Source organism: Ambystoma mexicanum, chromosome 11 (assembly GCF_040938575.1).
Source record: "Ambystoma mexicanum isolate Mex_15411 chromosome 11, UKY_AmexF1_1, whole genome shotgun sequence".
Lineage (NCBI taxonomy): Eukaryota > Metazoa > Chordata > Amphibia > Caudata > Ambystomatidae > Ambystoma > Ambystoma mexicanum.
Genome location: NC_090934.1, coordinates 1481052956 through 1481069707, shown reverse-complemented (window position 1 = coordinate 1481069707; position 16752 = coordinate 1481052956). Strand labels below are relative to the sequence as shown.

Here is a 16752-nt window from a genome sequence, read left to right as displayed (position 1 = left end):
ACTGTTTGTTTTTGCCAAGCCTTAGGGTGGCTAAGAGATTCCAAACTCAAAGGTTAGGTTTGAGAGTTTTCAGTTGGCCACTCCCAAGCAGCACCCTAATAGCCACCTGAAATGTTTACCTTTGAGTTACACACCATCACTGCCACATTGGACCCCACTCCCTTCGCAATCTATATTCCCTAAGGTACACTCTGGAGATGCTTAACAGGGCTTTGTCTGCACAACCTCATCCACCCTGTGCTCACCCCTAAGCATTGCATACCTTTTGTTCCACTCGGCCCAACCTCAATCATTTGGCTACCCTTGTGCCGGCTCTGCCTCCAACCTGTCAAACTCTGTTCAACTTAAGCCATGATATGCACGCGATCAGCAACGGCCATATGGGTTCAAGGACAATGGAGCAGAGCAGATATTAATTGCTACAGGGATAGGTAGTCTGAAATGAGTAGGGGGTGAGCCATGTGACATGATGTTGGGAGACCCGCAGAGGGAGGAAAAATAAGAATCTGGAGGGCTGTTCGAGAGAAAGAAAATACTACTTTGCTTTCCCAAAGTCTATAGAGATGTGGTCTTCTTGACACTGTGTGTGAGCAGTGCAGTGGCTCACAAGCATTACAAGGTGGGGTCTGACACTGCAGTGGCCTCAGGTCCAGTGATTACATCAGCCCTGAAAATATTGTGAAAAACAGAGCCAAAATGATATTGCTGGCTTGAAACATTGTTAGGATAAAAAATTGTGCTGAAAATTGTCAAGTGAAATTCCATCGATCTGACATTGAGGAAAGGGAACAGTGGGGTGTTCAGGGGGTACCACCCCCTTTATATAGAGCAAAAAAGCAGAAAAAATGTATTGTAATGTGCGTTTTCACCATGTGCATTTTTAAGGAATATTTATTTGCTTGTAACGAGGGTCAATATTCTTTCCAGCGATATATTTTGAACGATATTTCTAGGAAAAGGAAAACGCAACGAATATGCCAGACAACCTACATAGCCACAGCAGCAAGCCCAACCTGAAATGGAGGAGACTGGTCAAAAAAAAAATAAGTGTATAAGGCAGCACGTGAGCGCTATGAACAACAGAGAAAATGTATGAATACATGTTTATTTCCTTTCCACCAATTGTGATTATATTTGACACGATTAACCTCCCCTTCTCGTTACTAAAGTGTACTTTCATGCCTTTACTTGGCTCCCTCCCCTTTAATTGCTTCTCCTTTTGGTTATTTCCACCGTCTCAAAGTGCAAAGTCTGAAAAGCGATCTGTGAATTCCATAAAAAAATAAGGAGTGGTGATTTCTCTTTTATCTGTACATTAGAAATACATCTGGAGGAACAGTTACATGTCATTGAACAGATCATCAGGATCTTCAGTCCTGTCTGTGGTCTCCAGTGACCGCTTTCCTCTTGAAGGCCTTCTGCCTGCTTTCTTGGGTGCTACTGGCTCACACTTCTTCTTCTCTTGGGCTGTGGGCTCCTCGCTGGCAGCAGGGTCTTCTTGCCCAGCGCGTTTCTGCACCCGCTGCCTGTGCTTTCTTGTTGGTGCCACATCTGGGATATCATCTGTGCTGCTGAGAAGAGAGTTGCGCCTTGAGACAGCGGTCTCCACTTTGGAGGGCACAGCGTGGTTCTTACTTTCTTCATCGGTGCTGCCACTGTAGTCTTCATCATCTCCCTTTGGGGGTGGTGGGGCTTTCCCTGGGCTCGTGTTGACCTTCTCTTGGGCCTGCTTGAGCTTCTCCTGCAAGCTCCTGATCTTGGCCTTCTTCTCGTTGAGGACCAGGGTGAAGCGCGTGTAGAGGTCCTGCTCCAGGCCTTCCTTGGAGCGCACCCAGGCTTCCAGGTGCCCTTGCATGTCAGCCCAGTCTGCCAGTAGCCTCTGGTTCTCTCTCTGCAGGTGCTGGTTCTGCTCCTGCAGCTCCGCAGAGGCCTGGAGGCAGTGTAGGATCAGGGCCCTGGTGACCTCTGCGGGGCTTTGGACACTCCTGAGCTGGACCGAGCCCAGCCTGAAGAGCACGTCCTTCAGGTGCTTGTCGTAGGAGAGGTGGTAGCAGTCGCCCAGGGGCTCATCTTGGGTGAGGTCGAAGTGGTACTGGGTGGCCTGGGCTGGGCCCGGGGTCAGGGCCTGGCTCAGCTCCTGCACGTACTTCTCCAGGGGCATCTCCATGTCTGCAGCGTCCCTGCACACCTCCTGGCCAGACACCTGGCCGCTCCAGGCCGAGAGGCCATCGCACAGGGTCACCTGGAAGCCCAGGCCCAGGCCTCCCTCCCAGAGGAGCTGCAGGAAGTACTGTTTCCCGGGCTCAGAGGCCAGGCAGATCTGGCTCACTCGCTTCTCCATGTGCACTGCGCAGGGAGGGAGCCACAGGGGGGCCTATGGCACCAGAGGAAGGGCTCTGCCTTTATATGGAGCCTATAGACGAATCTCAATCCACGCATGCGCAGACTGAGCTGCTGTGTCACGCGCAACAAAAGCGCAAGGGACGTGCGCATGCGCATACGTTTTACATAACAATGACGCGCCATATGCAGGAAGATCGGGTGGGATCTTGTTCTGCGCATGCGCACCGCACGCGAAAGCATCTCAAGTGCGCATGCGCAGTTCATATGTAGAAAGTTCACCCAAGAGTTTCTAAGCAACGTTCGCAGAATCGCAAACTGGCCGCAGAGGCTTCACCCCGCACCCCCCGCACCCTGCACCCCCCGCGCCCCCCGCGGAAGCATGAGCTCGGGCGTGGCGGCGATCCTGGAAGCGGCGGACTTTGCTGCGCGGAAGCACAGGTCCCAGCGCCGCAAGGACCCGGAGCAGACCCCCTATATCAACCACCCGATAGGTGAGTGAGTGGGGGCGGGGCGGGCGTGACGTCACCCGCGGGGCGTGACGTCACCCGCCCGCCTGAGGTTCCCTTCAGGGCGCAGTGGAGTCCAGGTCCCCCTGAGCAGGGGAGTAGCCAGCATGGCAAGAGTGGGGGGTGAGCCCCCACCGGACTGCCTACAATTCCATACGCTCTCATTCGCGACGCCCGCCCCAAGCTGCATTTTTGCTAACATTAGTGGCAGATGGCATTTAAACCCATAACACAAAGAAATTAAACTCCAGAATCATTACAGAAGCAGGGACAATTTAAGCAACTGATCACATCTTCCCAGGTTTAATTGATAAATATGACATGATATGATATTTTATTTGTATCGCGCTCGTACACAAGTGTTTCAGAGCGCGACTAGGCAAGGGAGGGGAACAGGGGAGAACACAACACAACAACTATCTTACTAGGCCCAGTGACATTGAGAACGCGCAAGTGCATGGGAAAGGGAAAAAGGGAAAAAGTGCATGGAAGGTGCGGAGTAGAGGAGAGCAGAATAAATAATAAATAGAACATTGAGGCAATAAACATTGGTAGTGCAGCCGGCAAGTGGCAAGTGCTGTGTTTAAGGCAGCAGACTGGGTAGTCTGATAAGTGCAGAAAAAGAAGAAAAGAAAATGGGGGCTGTATGGGCACAGATACAGTCCCCAGTGCAAGGGGTGGCCGGGAGGCAGTGCAGGAGGGTGGCAGGGTGAGCAGGTAACTGGGCCCATGGGACAGAGGGTGGCCAGGTGCACGGTGCCAAGAGAGAGCAGTTCAGCAGGGAAGAGGGGGAGCAAAGGCAGAAACAGAGAGTAAGGTCTTGAGGTGCTTCCGGAACCGGAGATGGTTCTCCTCAAGTTTTAGAGTGGCAGGGAGGCTGTTCCAGAGGGAGGCCCTAGCCGAATATAGAGATCTACCCCTAGCACGTTTCTTTGAAAAACGATTGACCCGGAGGGAGTTAGAGGTAGAGGAGCGAAGAACTCGAGAGGGGAGCTATTTGCAGAGGGATAGCTGAAGGTATTTTGGACCCAGGCCCCAGAAAGACTTGTGGACAATGCAGAGGGTTTTGAATTTAATCCTTGCATCCACTGGGAGCCAATGGAGTGATTTCAGAGCTGGAGAGATACGATCCCACGGCTTGAGGCCAAGGACAAGTCTCGCAGTCCTGTTCTGGATAAGTTGTAGAGGACGGAGAGTAGAGGCCGGTAGATTTAGAAAGAGGTTGTTACAATAGTCCAACTTAGAGAGAAGCAGGGCTTGGCACACAGTGAGCTTCTGAGGGAAGGAGAGGAAAGGCAGAGTACCTCTGAGGAGGTGCCGTAGAAAGTTAGACTTTCTAGAGACCTCCGAGATATGGGCGGAGAAGGAAAGTGTGGAGTCGAAGATGACCCCGAGGTTCTTAGCCTCGCAGGTAGGGGTAGGAGGAGGGCCCAGAGAGGCCAGCCAGAGAGTGAGGGAAAAGGATGGAGATGGTGTGCTGATGAGGAGGATCTGAGTCTTGCTGCCATTCAGACAAAGGTCATTTGCGGCACACCAATCTTGAAAGGCAGTTAGGCAGTCAGAGATGGGCAAGGAGGTGGCAGAGGGCAGTCGGAAAATGAGTTGAGTGTCATCAGCATAGCACTGGAAATTTGAGCAGAAAAAGGAAATGCAGTGGCCGAAAGTTGCCAGGTATTGGTTGAAGAGCCAGGGTGAGAGGTTAGACCCCTGGGGAACCCCACAGGTGGAGAGGAAGATATATGATAGGAAGGACCCCAGTTGGACCTGGGAGCGCCGATCAGAGAGGAAAGAGGTCAGCCAGGCCAGAGCCTGATCAGTGATACCCAGGTTATCACAGAGACGGTCGAGCAGGATGGTGTGGTTCACTGTGTCAAAAGGCAGAAGAGAGATCAAGAAGGATGAGGACAGATGGAATTTTAGAGTCCAGGTTGGAGAGCAGATCTTCACGGATGTTCAGGAGAGCAGCGTCCGTGCTTCTGGCCGCTCTGAAGCCAGACTGGTGGTCATGAAGGCAGCCAACAGAATCTGGGTGAAGGTTAAGCTGAGAGATGGCCAGCTTTTCCAGGAGTTTGCCCAGAAAGGGGGTAATGGAAATTGGGCGGTAGTTAGTCGGACAGGAAGGATCAGCTGTGGGTTTCTTGAGAAGAGGATGCACAAGGGAGTGCTTCAGAGGGGAGGGGAAGGATCCTGAGGCAAAGGAGTGGTTGCTAAAATCAGCAAGGGCCGGAGCGAGGGTGTCAATGTGGTTCTTGATGGTTTTAGAGGAGCAGGGATGAACCTGTTTTTTTTTTTTTTTAAGAACTTTATTTTTGATTTGCATCTCACAGTACACTTTGCTTGTCTCGCATCTACATAAGACAGATTCGCTTTACAAATTGACCACCCAACTCCCCCTGCAGACTTTTACATCAGGTGCATGTCCTCGTGTATACCCATAGAAAGAAATTACATATAGTTAGCTGTGTGGCATGGTACATCATCCATGCTATCGTTGTCCGAATTTTCAGTGTCTGTGGAGGTTTCATCTAAGTATGCCCTGAACAGGGCCCAAATGTCTTTTGGTTTACACGGAGCAGATATCATACTAACATAGTTTTCCTCACATTCATTCACGTAAGTGAGGGTCGCAAGGAACTGATCTATTGTTGGAGCCTGGCTGCTCTTCCATTTCTGAAGGATGCATTTATTCGCTACTGCGCAGGCGACGTTGAACAGTCTCCTCGTTTTCTCCGGGACCTTGCCAATGTCTCCAAACAGATATTTAGGTGGATTGAGGTGTGCAGGGATTTGTGTTATTTCTTCAAGGATGTTGGCCACTGCGAGCCAGAAACCCGCTATCTGGGGGCAGGCCCAGTACATATGAAACGAATCCGCACCAGGGGCATGGCATTTCGGCAATTGTCGGGAGTGGTCATGTAGAACTTTGCCATTTTGGCTGGAGTGTAATGTAGTTTGTTCAGAACCTTGAATTGTATTAGTCTCAGGCCTGCATTAAGTGAGATCTTCTTAGATGGGAGGCAATATCTGGACCACTTCCCTTCCTCGATTGTAGTGTCCATGTCTTTTTCCCACGATGCCTTGATGGTGTTCAATGATTTCGTGTGAGCCTGCACAATATTGTATAATTTGGACACCCCAGTGCCTGCCTGAGAATACAATGACTCGTAGCATACATGCTCGGGGGGGGGGTTCGTCTGGGAATGATGGCCACCTTTCTTTGAACGCGGCTTTCATACGGTGGAACTGTAGGGTGGCTAATTGGCTGCTCCCCACTGAGTTTGCGAAGTCTTCAGGAGTTACAAATTTACCATTAGGGAACATGGTTTTCATTGTGAGTTCATATTCGGGTAGCCAGTTTTTCTGGATGGCAATGTCGTATGTCAGCCTAATGCCCGGGAAGTTCCAGAGCGGGGCTTGGGAATCATAAGGGCAGTCTATGTGCAGACGTTTGCTTATTGCAGCCCATGCCGCAACATTGCAGGAGGCATGGTCAAACTTGCAGTCATCTTTATGTGACTTCGTAAATATGATGGATCTCAAATCGGTTGGGCGGACCGAATGACGCTCAATGGGTATATGTGGTGTTATCCGAGGGGTCCTGCCAGAACTTTGCATAGTGTGCCTGTGCCACATAATAGTCCAATTCGAAATCGGGGGCGGCAAAGCCTCCCATATCATAGGGTTCGACCAATTTGTTCCATTTCATTCTATTCGCGCCACCGTTCCACACGAAGGTCGTGGCCATGGAACGCAGATTGTCCAAGAAGAGTTTGCCCGGCCATATAGGTACATTACAGAAGATGTATAGGAGCTTAGGGAGTACCGTCATCTTGAGGACCGCTATCCGGCCGGCCAGAGATATGGGGAGTCTAGACCAGATTTAAAGCTTAGGGTGTGTGGTTTGTAGTGTGGATTCATAGTTATCTGTATAAAGAGAGTTCTTGTCGTGAGAGACCAGGATTCCCAGGTATCGAATGTGATCGGGAGCCCATGACAAGCCATGAGTGTTTGTGGGGCAAGTAGTGGCACGTGGCAACAGAAAGATATTGGATTTGGAAGTATTGATCTTGTAGCCTGAGTGTGTAGTGAATTCGGTGATCACCGCTAAAATGGGGGATAGGTTATTTTCTGGTTCCCGAACATATAGTAGTGCATCGTCTGCATACAGTGAGATGGCTTGGTATACCTCGGCCATTTTTATACCCCTAAGGTCTTGTTCAGCTCTGACTGCAGCCGCCACTGGTTCGATGGTGATTGATTGGAAAGGGTACGATTGGTTAGAACTCTGGCCTTGGGGGAGGAGTAGAGAAGTTTGACACAACCTATCAGATAAGGACCAAATCCGAATTTGTGAAGAACCTCAAACATGTAAAGCCACGATACTGAATCAAACGCCTTTTCGGCGTCAAGTGAAATGGCTGCTGCTTGTGCCTCTGGTTTGATCTGTGCTAGAACACTGAACAGTCTGCGCAGGTTCAGGGCCGTGGATCTCGTAGGGATAAATCCGCATTGGTCGGGATGGATTAAGGTGGTCATTTTGGGGAGCAGTAGGAGGAGCGTTCATGTGCCGGCGTCTGGGTTTCAAGAGCACCATAATGACTGCATCTGTCATGGACTCAGGGAGTGAACCAGCGTTCATAGCCTCTTCCCAAATAAGGGACAATATTGGGGTGAGTATCGGAGAGTATGCTTTATACAGGTCAGCGTTTAGGCCGTCCGGCCCTGGAGTTTTACCCGCTGCTAGTGCTTTGATCGCTTCGGCAATTTCCTCGGCCGTCATGGGTTGTTCGAGGGACAAGTTATCTTCTAAAGATAGCCTAGGGAGGGAAATCTTACTTAAGTACAACTTTACGTCGTCTCGTGTGGATCCATCGTGGTTGGCGTAAAGATTGATGTAATAGTCCGTGAACTCAGTTTATTTCATCCTCCCCGTGCACCGCCGTTCCCCCATCTGTTAGATTACTTTCAATAGGGGTGTGGTCATTGCGAAGTATACGGCCAGGTGCTGGCCCGCCCTGTTGCCCTCCCCGTATTTGCGTGCCCTGGATGGGATGGCCATGTATTGTTGTTCTTTGGTAGCCAGATCGTTAAAGGTTTGGAGGTGTAGACTAATGTCTGCCAAAATACGTTTGTCATGGGTCCTACTATAGGCAGATTTGGGCGATTGCAGGATTGATTCTGTGTTGCCCAAGTTGGTTCTAACGGTTTTGAGGAGACCCGACGTCTTGGACATAAGATTGCCTCGTACCCACACCTTAAATGTTTCCCAGATGGAAGCCTAGCTACCCACAGAGCCCTTATTTAGCTGGAAGAACTCTTCCGTCTCAGTATATAGAGCCTCCACCACATTCGGGTCCTTCAATATATTGGGGGGCAACCTCCATCGCTGTGCAGAGCGACGGATGCCGGAGAACAGTATATCTAGAGTGACGGGGGGAATGGTCCGAGAGTGTGCACGGAAGAATATCTCAGCATTCTACGGAGTTGATGGGGGGGAGGAGATGAGCCAGTAGTCTATTCTGGATTCAGAATCATGGACCGAGGAATAGAAGGTGTATTTTCTATCTGTGGGGTGGGTCCCTCTCCATGCATCGGACAAAGCAAGTTCCTCCTGGGCTTGGTGTATAATGTTGGCTGTTTTAGTAAGGGCTCTAGGTTTATTTGAGGACCTATCTAACGTAGTGTCGAGGATAGTGTTAAGGTCTCCTCCCCACAATACCCAGGCTTCCGTTGTAGGGCCTATCTCTGCAAGGAGGTGTGTGTAGAATTCGGGCTCATCTAGGTTTGGACGGTATGTATTGACCAATATAAATTTCCTGGCCGCCACGGCGCCCCAGACCACAACATATCTGACCTGTGGATCGATTATACTTTTTCTCGGTGGAGAACCCTAGTGAGGGGTGTATTAGCGTGATGACGCCTCTATTTTGGGAGGAGTATTCCATGTAATAACTATTTTTCACCCACTGTCGCAGGATACTTTCGTTGGTGGTTTTTAATGCATGAGTTTCTTGGAGCATAGCGATATGTGGGTGGTGTCTGTTAATGTAAGTGCCTACTTTGCTGGCTTTCGCCCTGTTGTTTAACCCCCGCATATTCCAGGTGAGCAGTTTTAGTTTAAGCCCCCCGAGTGTGTTCATTTTTTGCGCCATTTCCGTGTGTTATACAAGAGCGTGGGAGAGTGGGTTTTCTCGTAGTGGAGGACAGCAAGTGAAACCGTGAGTGCAATTTTACCAATGGCTAAGCCAACTGAACATTGTGCCTGGTGCCCAACAGGGGCTGTGTCAGGAATGGCACCCTGTCAAGAGTGGCACGGGGTACCCAGGTAGGGTTTGGGTGGCTTTGCTGAAGTAAGGTAGCAGATAAGCACACACAGCAGGAAGTTCAACAAGAAAGAAGAGTAGGAAACTGTAGCTGTGAGCCAAAAGGGGCAAAAGATACAAAGGTACAAACAAACTGGATTCCCTCTTGGGGTGTATGCTGAAATGGGAAAGAGTGTTCCACGAACCTTAGGAAACTCCAGCCTTCTGCACAGATTGCTATAACAGATGCCCACGCTGTATGCTCATGGCTGGGAACAGCAGTGGGTGTCTGTAACACTGAAAACACGACAAGGGAAGGGGCAGAGGTTGCCTGCCGGAAACCAACAGGCAAGCTCTGTACAAAGGGATTACATAAGACACATGAGAAGACAAGAACAGAAATATCCAGCGAAAAGGAAGTCAATGAGCAATCTAGCAGAAGGAAATGAAGGAAAGGCAGTTAGACTGAATTAGATAACCTAAGGTGGAGTACAGAGGACTCAAGGAAGAGAACAAGGGAGCAGCAGTCAGGAAAACAGAAGGGCTGCAAAGTAGGAAGAAGGTCTGCAGTCAAGAGTGGCACTAGGTGCAGGCAAACTGTAGTGGACTGCGGAGGACTGTAGCAAGCTGCAAGGCAGGGAGTCCAGAAGAACAGGACAGAGAGAGATTAGTAGTAGGCGACAGACAGAGAGCCCAAAAGAATAGGGCCACGAGGTAGGGAGCCCAGAGGAGCAGGGCTGTAGGCAGCTGTGTGTAAAACAGGCTGTAAGGCAGAGGAGTGTAGCAAGCCACAAGGCAGGGAGCCCAGAGGACAAGGTTTGTAGGCAGCGGAGGGAGACAGGCTGCAAGGAAGGAGCCCAGAGGACACGGGCTGAAGGCAGCGGAGGGAGCAGGCTGCAAGGTAGGGAGTCCAGGGAACAAGGGCTTGGAGACAGCAGAGGGTTGCAAGCTGCAAGGTAGGGAGCCCAGAGGACAAGGGCTGTAGGCAGCCGGAGTGAGGCAGGCTGCAGAGCAGGGAGCCCAGAGGACAAGGACTGTAGGCAGCCGGAGTGAGGCAGGCTGCAGGGCGGGGAGCCCAGAGGACAAGGACTGTAGGCAGCCGGAGTGAGGCAGGCTGCAGGGCGGGGAGCCCAGAGGACAAGGATTGTAGGCAGCCGTAGTGAGGCAGGCTGCAGGGCGGGGAGCCCAGAGGACAAGGACTGTAGGCAGCGGTAGTGAGGCAGGCTGCAGGGCGGGGAGCCCAGAGGACAAGGATTGTAGGCAGCCGTAGTGAGGCAGGCTGCAGGGCAGGGAGCCCAGAGGACAAGGACTGTAGGCAGCCGGAGTGAGGCAGGCTGCAAGGCGGGCTGCAGAGGACTGTTGTAGGCTGCAAGGCAGGAAGCCCAGAGTACAAGGGCTGTTGGTAGAAGGCAGCGGAGCCTGATCGGCTGCAAGGCAGGGAGCCCGGAAAGGGCACTGGGTCAAAACAGGATAATGCAGCAACAGGAACAGCATACAAAGTAGAGGGTCAAGGCAAACAGGAGCGGGGAGATCTCAAGATGCACGACACTGTGCTCCTGCAGGCAGCTGCTTATGTACAGCCCTGCCCTGTTCTGAGGCAGGCTAATTGACAGCACCTGGAGCAGCACACCTGAAGACAATCTGCCTCCGCCCTCCCTGGTCCTGAGTAGGTGGAAGCAGCACTGGCCGCTAGGGCTTCTGGGGATTGTGGTCCCAATAACGATGAATGAGAATAGCCAGGAATTGAGGACTGTAGCCAGGTGCATTATGGTAAATGTAGTTAATTGAATAAAATAAGAAAGAACCAAAGTTGAGCAAATGGAAATAAAAGACCAAGGCGTATTAGGAGCATGAGGAGCATTGTGGGCTTTTCACAGCTGGATACAGGGGCTGTTTGGTTTGTAATCCTGGAGGCTCGCAGCTGAGATCGTCACGTAAAACACTGAATCGCCTTCAAAACAATGTGCATAACGCACAGGGCAATCTGCGTACAAGGAGCAGAATTCCTACAAAAGAAAATGACAATCTACAAGCCAACAAGACCGATGAGGTCAACCAACGGTTCAGCGGAGCGTGGGAGAGCGGTCACCGGTAGCCCTGAGGGAACTGCAGGCCAAGGAAGCCCTGCCTGGCCCTTGCGGGCCTCCCTGAGTGGATTTGTGTTTTAAATTGAATATTTGCTCCGCGCTCTGAGCGTGTTGTTGTGCCTGCTCCCCCCTCCCATTTCTTGGTCATTCCCTTCTCTCTGCCTATAACCACCCCCTCCTGGGCAGCCCTCTGCCCGGCAGCACCCTGCGTCTAAGGGCCCCAAGGCCAAGGGCCCCAAGGCCAAGGGCGACTCCTACAGTTGCGGCTCCCTGTGTGTCTGCAGGTGTCCGCAGGGGACGCTTGGCGCCGGTCCAGCCTGGTTAGCTCCACCTGCTCCCACCGCATTTAGACCTGTCACCTCCTTCGCATTGTGCCCTGTCTTCACTATGCCTTGCAAAATGTGGTAAACTAAGGTTCTTCTCCCCTCGCAGGATTTTCAAACTTAGGTGGCCTCTCCACTGGGTACCTGATATGCATTACTGTGTTCACTGTTCTGAATCTGTGCTAAACTAGGGTTTTTCTCCCCTCGCAGGATTTTCAAACTTGGATGGCCTCTCCACTGGGTACCTGATATGCATTACTGTGTTCACTGTGTTCTGAATTTGTGGTAAACTAGGGCTTGCTGCTCTCTTCCTGCCCGCTCGTGCTTGTCCTACCCCCCCTCCCTCCTATCCCATGGTGCTCTCTATCTCACCTATCTTTTCTAACTGCTTCTCCATTGACTATCTTGCTCTCCTCACTAAATCTGGTAGGAAAAAGTTTAAAAAGGACATCCTGGTCTCCAACCCAGGCCTCCCTATCGCTGACACCTACACCAGTGCATCCTCTAAGGAAACTCTCACTGACATCCTCTTTTTCGTGCCTTCACCTGACCTATGGACCCTTCATATGGTCTCTGTGCTCTCTCCTTTTTCCTCTTCTCCCATTAATGGTGGCACCCGCTGGGACGTCCTCTTGGCCTCCTTCCACTCCTCTAAGGCCATCATTAATGTCTACGCTAATGGGACCGTCTTGGTCCAAGGCCCTCAGGCCAACCTTCACCTCTTTGATAGACGCTTCCCTCGCCTCATCAACTTCCTTTCCTCTCCTGCTGTCCCCCCTCCTCTGTCCTCGGCTACCTTGCCTCTACCCTCCCTCCCTGCCCCCTCCCGTGCTCCTTCTTCTCTCAGCAGGGCGTACCTCTGATCTGTACCCCTCCCCGGAAGTCCTTCAAAGATGGCAACCTTCTCCACATTGCCACTCTTAACTCTCGCTCTGCTGTCAAACATTCCTCTGATATCTGCCGCCTTCTTGAGGAACTGGACCTTGACATACTCGGTCTCACTGAGACATGTTTCACGGCCAGCTCTGTCACCAGCTTTGACACACTCCTACCTGACGGCTACTAGATCCTCTCCGTGCCCAGGACCAACCGTTCTGGGGGGGGTGTGGCCCTTATCTTCCCTGATTGGATTCCTGCCACTGCTATTACCACGCAGACCTACTCCTCTTTTGAATGTCTTGTCTGCCGACTCTCTCTCTCTCTCCTAGCCATTCCCTTACCGTGGCTACTATCTATTGGCCACCTGGTCAAATTTCCTCCTTCCTCTCCGAGTGGGCGGACCTCTCCTCCTCACTCCTGTCCTTAACCACTCAACTCCTCTTTCTTGGAGACTTCAACATCCACCTGGATGCCTCCTGTCCCCCCTCTGGACTTTTTCGCGACCTCTGCGACTCTCTCTCCGTCTCTATTCTCCCGTCTGGGCCAACCCATTCTGCTGGGCACACTCTTGATGCCCTGATCTCTTCTGACCTTCCACTCTCTGTCCCTCTCTCCACTCCTCTCTCTTGGAGTGATCACTTTCTCCTCTCCTCCCACCTCACCCTCCCTACCCCACAGGCAAAGCCACCCTCATCACTGCCATCTTCCTTCTCGGTCATCCGACCCATAAAGCATGTGTCAGTTGAGGCTTTCGCTGCCACCTTCTCGTCCCCTCTTCCCCCCTCGGCTGACTCCCACCCTGACACAGCCCTCTCCACTCTCTACTCTGCTATATCTGATACTCTTGATATCCTTGCCCCTGTTATGAGAATCCGCTTGAAGCCCAAAGCCAAATGTAACTCCTGGTATGACTTGGATCTCGTCACCCTTAAACGCTTGTGCAGGGTGGCAGAGAGGAAATGGCGTGCTTTATGTTCATCCTCTGACAAAATGGCCTGTCGCCTGCTCCAAAGGCAATACCGGCTCTCCGTTCTCACCAAGAAGAGAGCCCTTATCCAAGCCTGCATCACTGTGTCATCTAACAATTCGGCTGAACTGTTTAAAATCTGCAAGGAGCTGGCCAACCCTGCTGCAGTCTCTACCTCTCCTGTCCCCTCCCAGGCCCTCTGTACGGCACTAGCCTCTCACTTCATTTAAAAAACTCAGGACATCCTGTCCTCACTCTCCTCCCATCACCTCCTCCCCTCTATTCCCTGCCCATCCTCTGGCCCTTCTGCAGCCACCCCTCCTCTCTCCTTCTCTGCCTTTCCACTTTTTTTTCTGCTGATGAGGTTTCGAGACAAGTCCGATCTATGAAAGTCTCGTCAACACAGGTCCACCCCTGCTCCTCCAAAACTATTAAGGACCACATCGACTCCTTGGCTACTGCCCTTGCTGACTTCTGCAATCACTCCTTCGCCTCTGGAGTCTTCCCATCCCCTCTCAATCACTCCCTTGTGCAACCCCTTCTTAAGAAACCCTCTTCCGACCCATCCTGCCCAGCTAACTATCGCCCTATCTCTATCACTCCTTTCCTGGGCAAGCTCCTGGAGAAACTTGCCATCTCCCAGCTTAATCTCCATGCTAAATCTGTTGGTAGCCTTCATGACCATCAGTCTGGCTTCAGAGCTGCCAGAAGCACGGAAACTGCTCTCCTGAACATCCGTGAGGACCTGCTCTCGAACCTTGACTCTAACATTCCATGTGTTCTCATTTTGCTTGATCTCTCTTCTGCCTTTGATACTGTCAACCATACCATCCTGCTCAACCGTCTCGGTGATAACCTGGGTATCACTGGTCAGGCTCTGGCTTAGCTGACCTCTTTCCTCTCAAATCGACCCTCCCAGGTCCAACTGGGGTCTTTCCTGTCTGACATCTTTTTCTCTACCTATGGTGTCCCCCAGGGTTCTAACCTCTTTCCTTGGCTGTTCAACCAGTATCTGGCACTTCTCGCCCACCGCATCGCTGCTCTCTGCCCCAACTTTCAGTGCTATGCGGATGATACCCAGCCCATTTTCAGGCTACCCTCGGCCTCCTCTTCTCCGTCCCTCATCTCTGACTGTCTATCTGCTATCCAGGAATGGTGTGCCGCCAACGACCTCTGCCTTAATGCCAGTAATACCGAGATTCTACTCATCGGCACACCCACTCCCTCCTTTCCTGCAGCTCTCTGGCCGGCCTCTCTTGGCCCTCTTCCTGCTCCTACCTGCAAGGCAAAAAACCTCATGGTCATCTTCGACTCCACACTCTCCTTCTCTCCTCACATTTCTGACGTTTCTAAGAAGTCACACTACCAGCTGCACCTCCTCTGAGGTATCCTTCCTTTCCTCTCCTTCCCCCAGAAGCTCACTGTCTCCAGAGCCCTGGTTCTCTCGAAGCTGGACTACTGTAACAGCCTCTATCTAAATGTGCCTGCCTCTACTCTCCGCCCTCTGCAACTCATCCAGAACAGGACTGCGAGACTTGTCCTTGGCCTCAAGCCCAGGGACCGTATCTCTCCAGGACTGAAATCGCTACACTGGCTCCCTGTGTCTGCAAGGAACAAGTTAAAAACCCTCTGCATTGTCCACAAGGCCTTCTGGGGCCTGGGGCCAAATTACCTTCAACTTTCCCTTCCTAAATATCTTCCTTCTCGAGCACTTTGCTCTTCCGCCTCCAACTCCCTCAGGGTCAGCCGCTTCTCCAAGCAACGAGTTGGGGGGAGATCTCTCTCCGCAGCAGGGGCCTCCCTCTGGAACAGCCTTCCTGCCTCCCTGAAACTTGAGGAGAACCATCTCAGGTTCTGGAAGCACCTCAAAACCTTCCTCTTTGCTTCTGCTTTCTCTCTCCCTCTCCCCTGCTAAATCACTGAAACTGTACTGAATCAGCAACTGGGCCACTCACCAATCTCGGTCTTTGGCCCAGCCACTCTCCCCTGCACTGCGGGACTGTCTCTGTATCCCTACAGCCCCCCTTCCCAGCACTTGTCTGCACTTATCTTGCACTTGCCACCAGCTGGCCCTTATTATTTATCTTGTTCATTACTAACCCTGTACTGCACTTTCCCCTCTCCCTTTCCCCCTTGCACTTTTCCCGTCCCCCCACCCATGCACTTGCGCTATCTGAATGACACCTGGCCTAGTAGGATCGTTGTCTGTCTCCCCTTGTTCCCCCCCTCCCTGCCTCGTCGCGCCTTGAAACACTTTTGTATAGGCGCGTTACAAATGCCATATCATATCATCATATCATATCACAAATGAGTACCAAGTAGTCCATGATGGTTGCCAATGCGTGCACCAGCGGCGCGGGCATGACAGGCTGCCTGCAGCGTTAACGTAGTGTTCGAACAGTGAAACGTCCGCTGTTGCCCGTACCCACCCCCTCCCACACCATCGTGCCCAACTTGCAACTTGATGATGAACCCTTTTAACTAACTTGTGGATGTTCCGAAAGAAGGGGACGAGTGCAGCAACTCCGCTTCGAGGTCGGGCGCATCTCATCCAGCATTGTTAAAGGATGGAGGGCAGGGGAGTTCTCCCTGCTGCATCCTGTTTCCAGGATTCACAGTGGCCAGCATGGACCAGTCCTGACTGCGGCTGGGACCAATGAGTAGGAAAACAGGTTATACAGGTTGTTGCAAGTCGTTCTGGTCAAGTTCCCGTCTCCCAGGCGGGAGGGTTATCGAGGCTTCCATGTAGGCCAAAGCTGTGGCAGGAGATTAGAAAAAGTGTGCTCTTCCAGCATGTTGTATACGAAGTTTCTCCGGAAAGAGAAGGGCGTAGGGGACCTGCCTCAAACGTAGCTGGCGCTTGACAGCTTCGTAGGATCGTCTTTGAGTCTGGACCCCTGCGGAGAAGTCCGGGTATACATGGATGTTGTTGTTGCCAAACCTCAGGGGTCCTTTCTCTCTTGCCAATCTGAGGATGGCGTCCCTGTCTCTGTAGTTCAACAGTTTGGCAATCATCGTGCGGGGAGGAGCCCCTGGTCTGGGTGGCGGAGCGAGGGATCGATGTGTCCGCTCGACGAGGATCTGGGGTGAGAGTGCCTCCTCCCCGAGGAGAGATTTCAAAAGGTCTACGATTCGGGACTCGATTGGGCCTTTGCAGAAGGTCTCTGAGAGGCCGACTATGTGGATGTTGTTCCGTCTGGATCGGGATTCTAAAACGTTGCATTTATCGCAGAGTTTAATAATTTCCCCTTTAAGGAGTGCAATGTCCTGGGTGTTTTGCCGAGTAGAGTCCTCATTCGTGCCAATTCTGCTTTCAGCTTCTGTGATTCTGGCACTTTCCTTGTC

General features: G+C 51.8%; 2 protein-coding genes across 2 annotated transcripts in view; one reads left to right on the top strand and one right to left on the bottom strand.

Annotated features, from left to right (window-relative positions):
• Positions 1–1089: 1089 nt before the first annotated feature.
• On the bottom strand, positions 1090–2459 carry XRCC4 (X-ray repair cross complementing 4). Its single transcript, XM_069625206.1, has one exon. It carries the CDS (start codon positions 2339–2341, stop codon positions 1340–1342), a length of 1002 nt encoding a protein of 333 aa, XP_069481307.1. The 5' UTR covers positions 2342–2459; the 3' UTR covers positions 1090–1339.
• A 119-nt stretch (positions 2460–2578) lies between these two features.
• HDDC3 (HD domain containing 3) overlaps positions 2579–16752 on the top strand; it is an 83951-nt gene continuing 69777 nt past the window's right edge. The window contains exon 1 of the mRNA XM_069625207.1: positions 2579–2834. Within this exon, the coding sequence (XP_069481308.1) occupies positions 2723–2834 (112 nt within the window). The 5' untranslated portion in view covers positions 2579–2722. The remainder of the gene's footprint in view (positions 2835–16752) is intronic.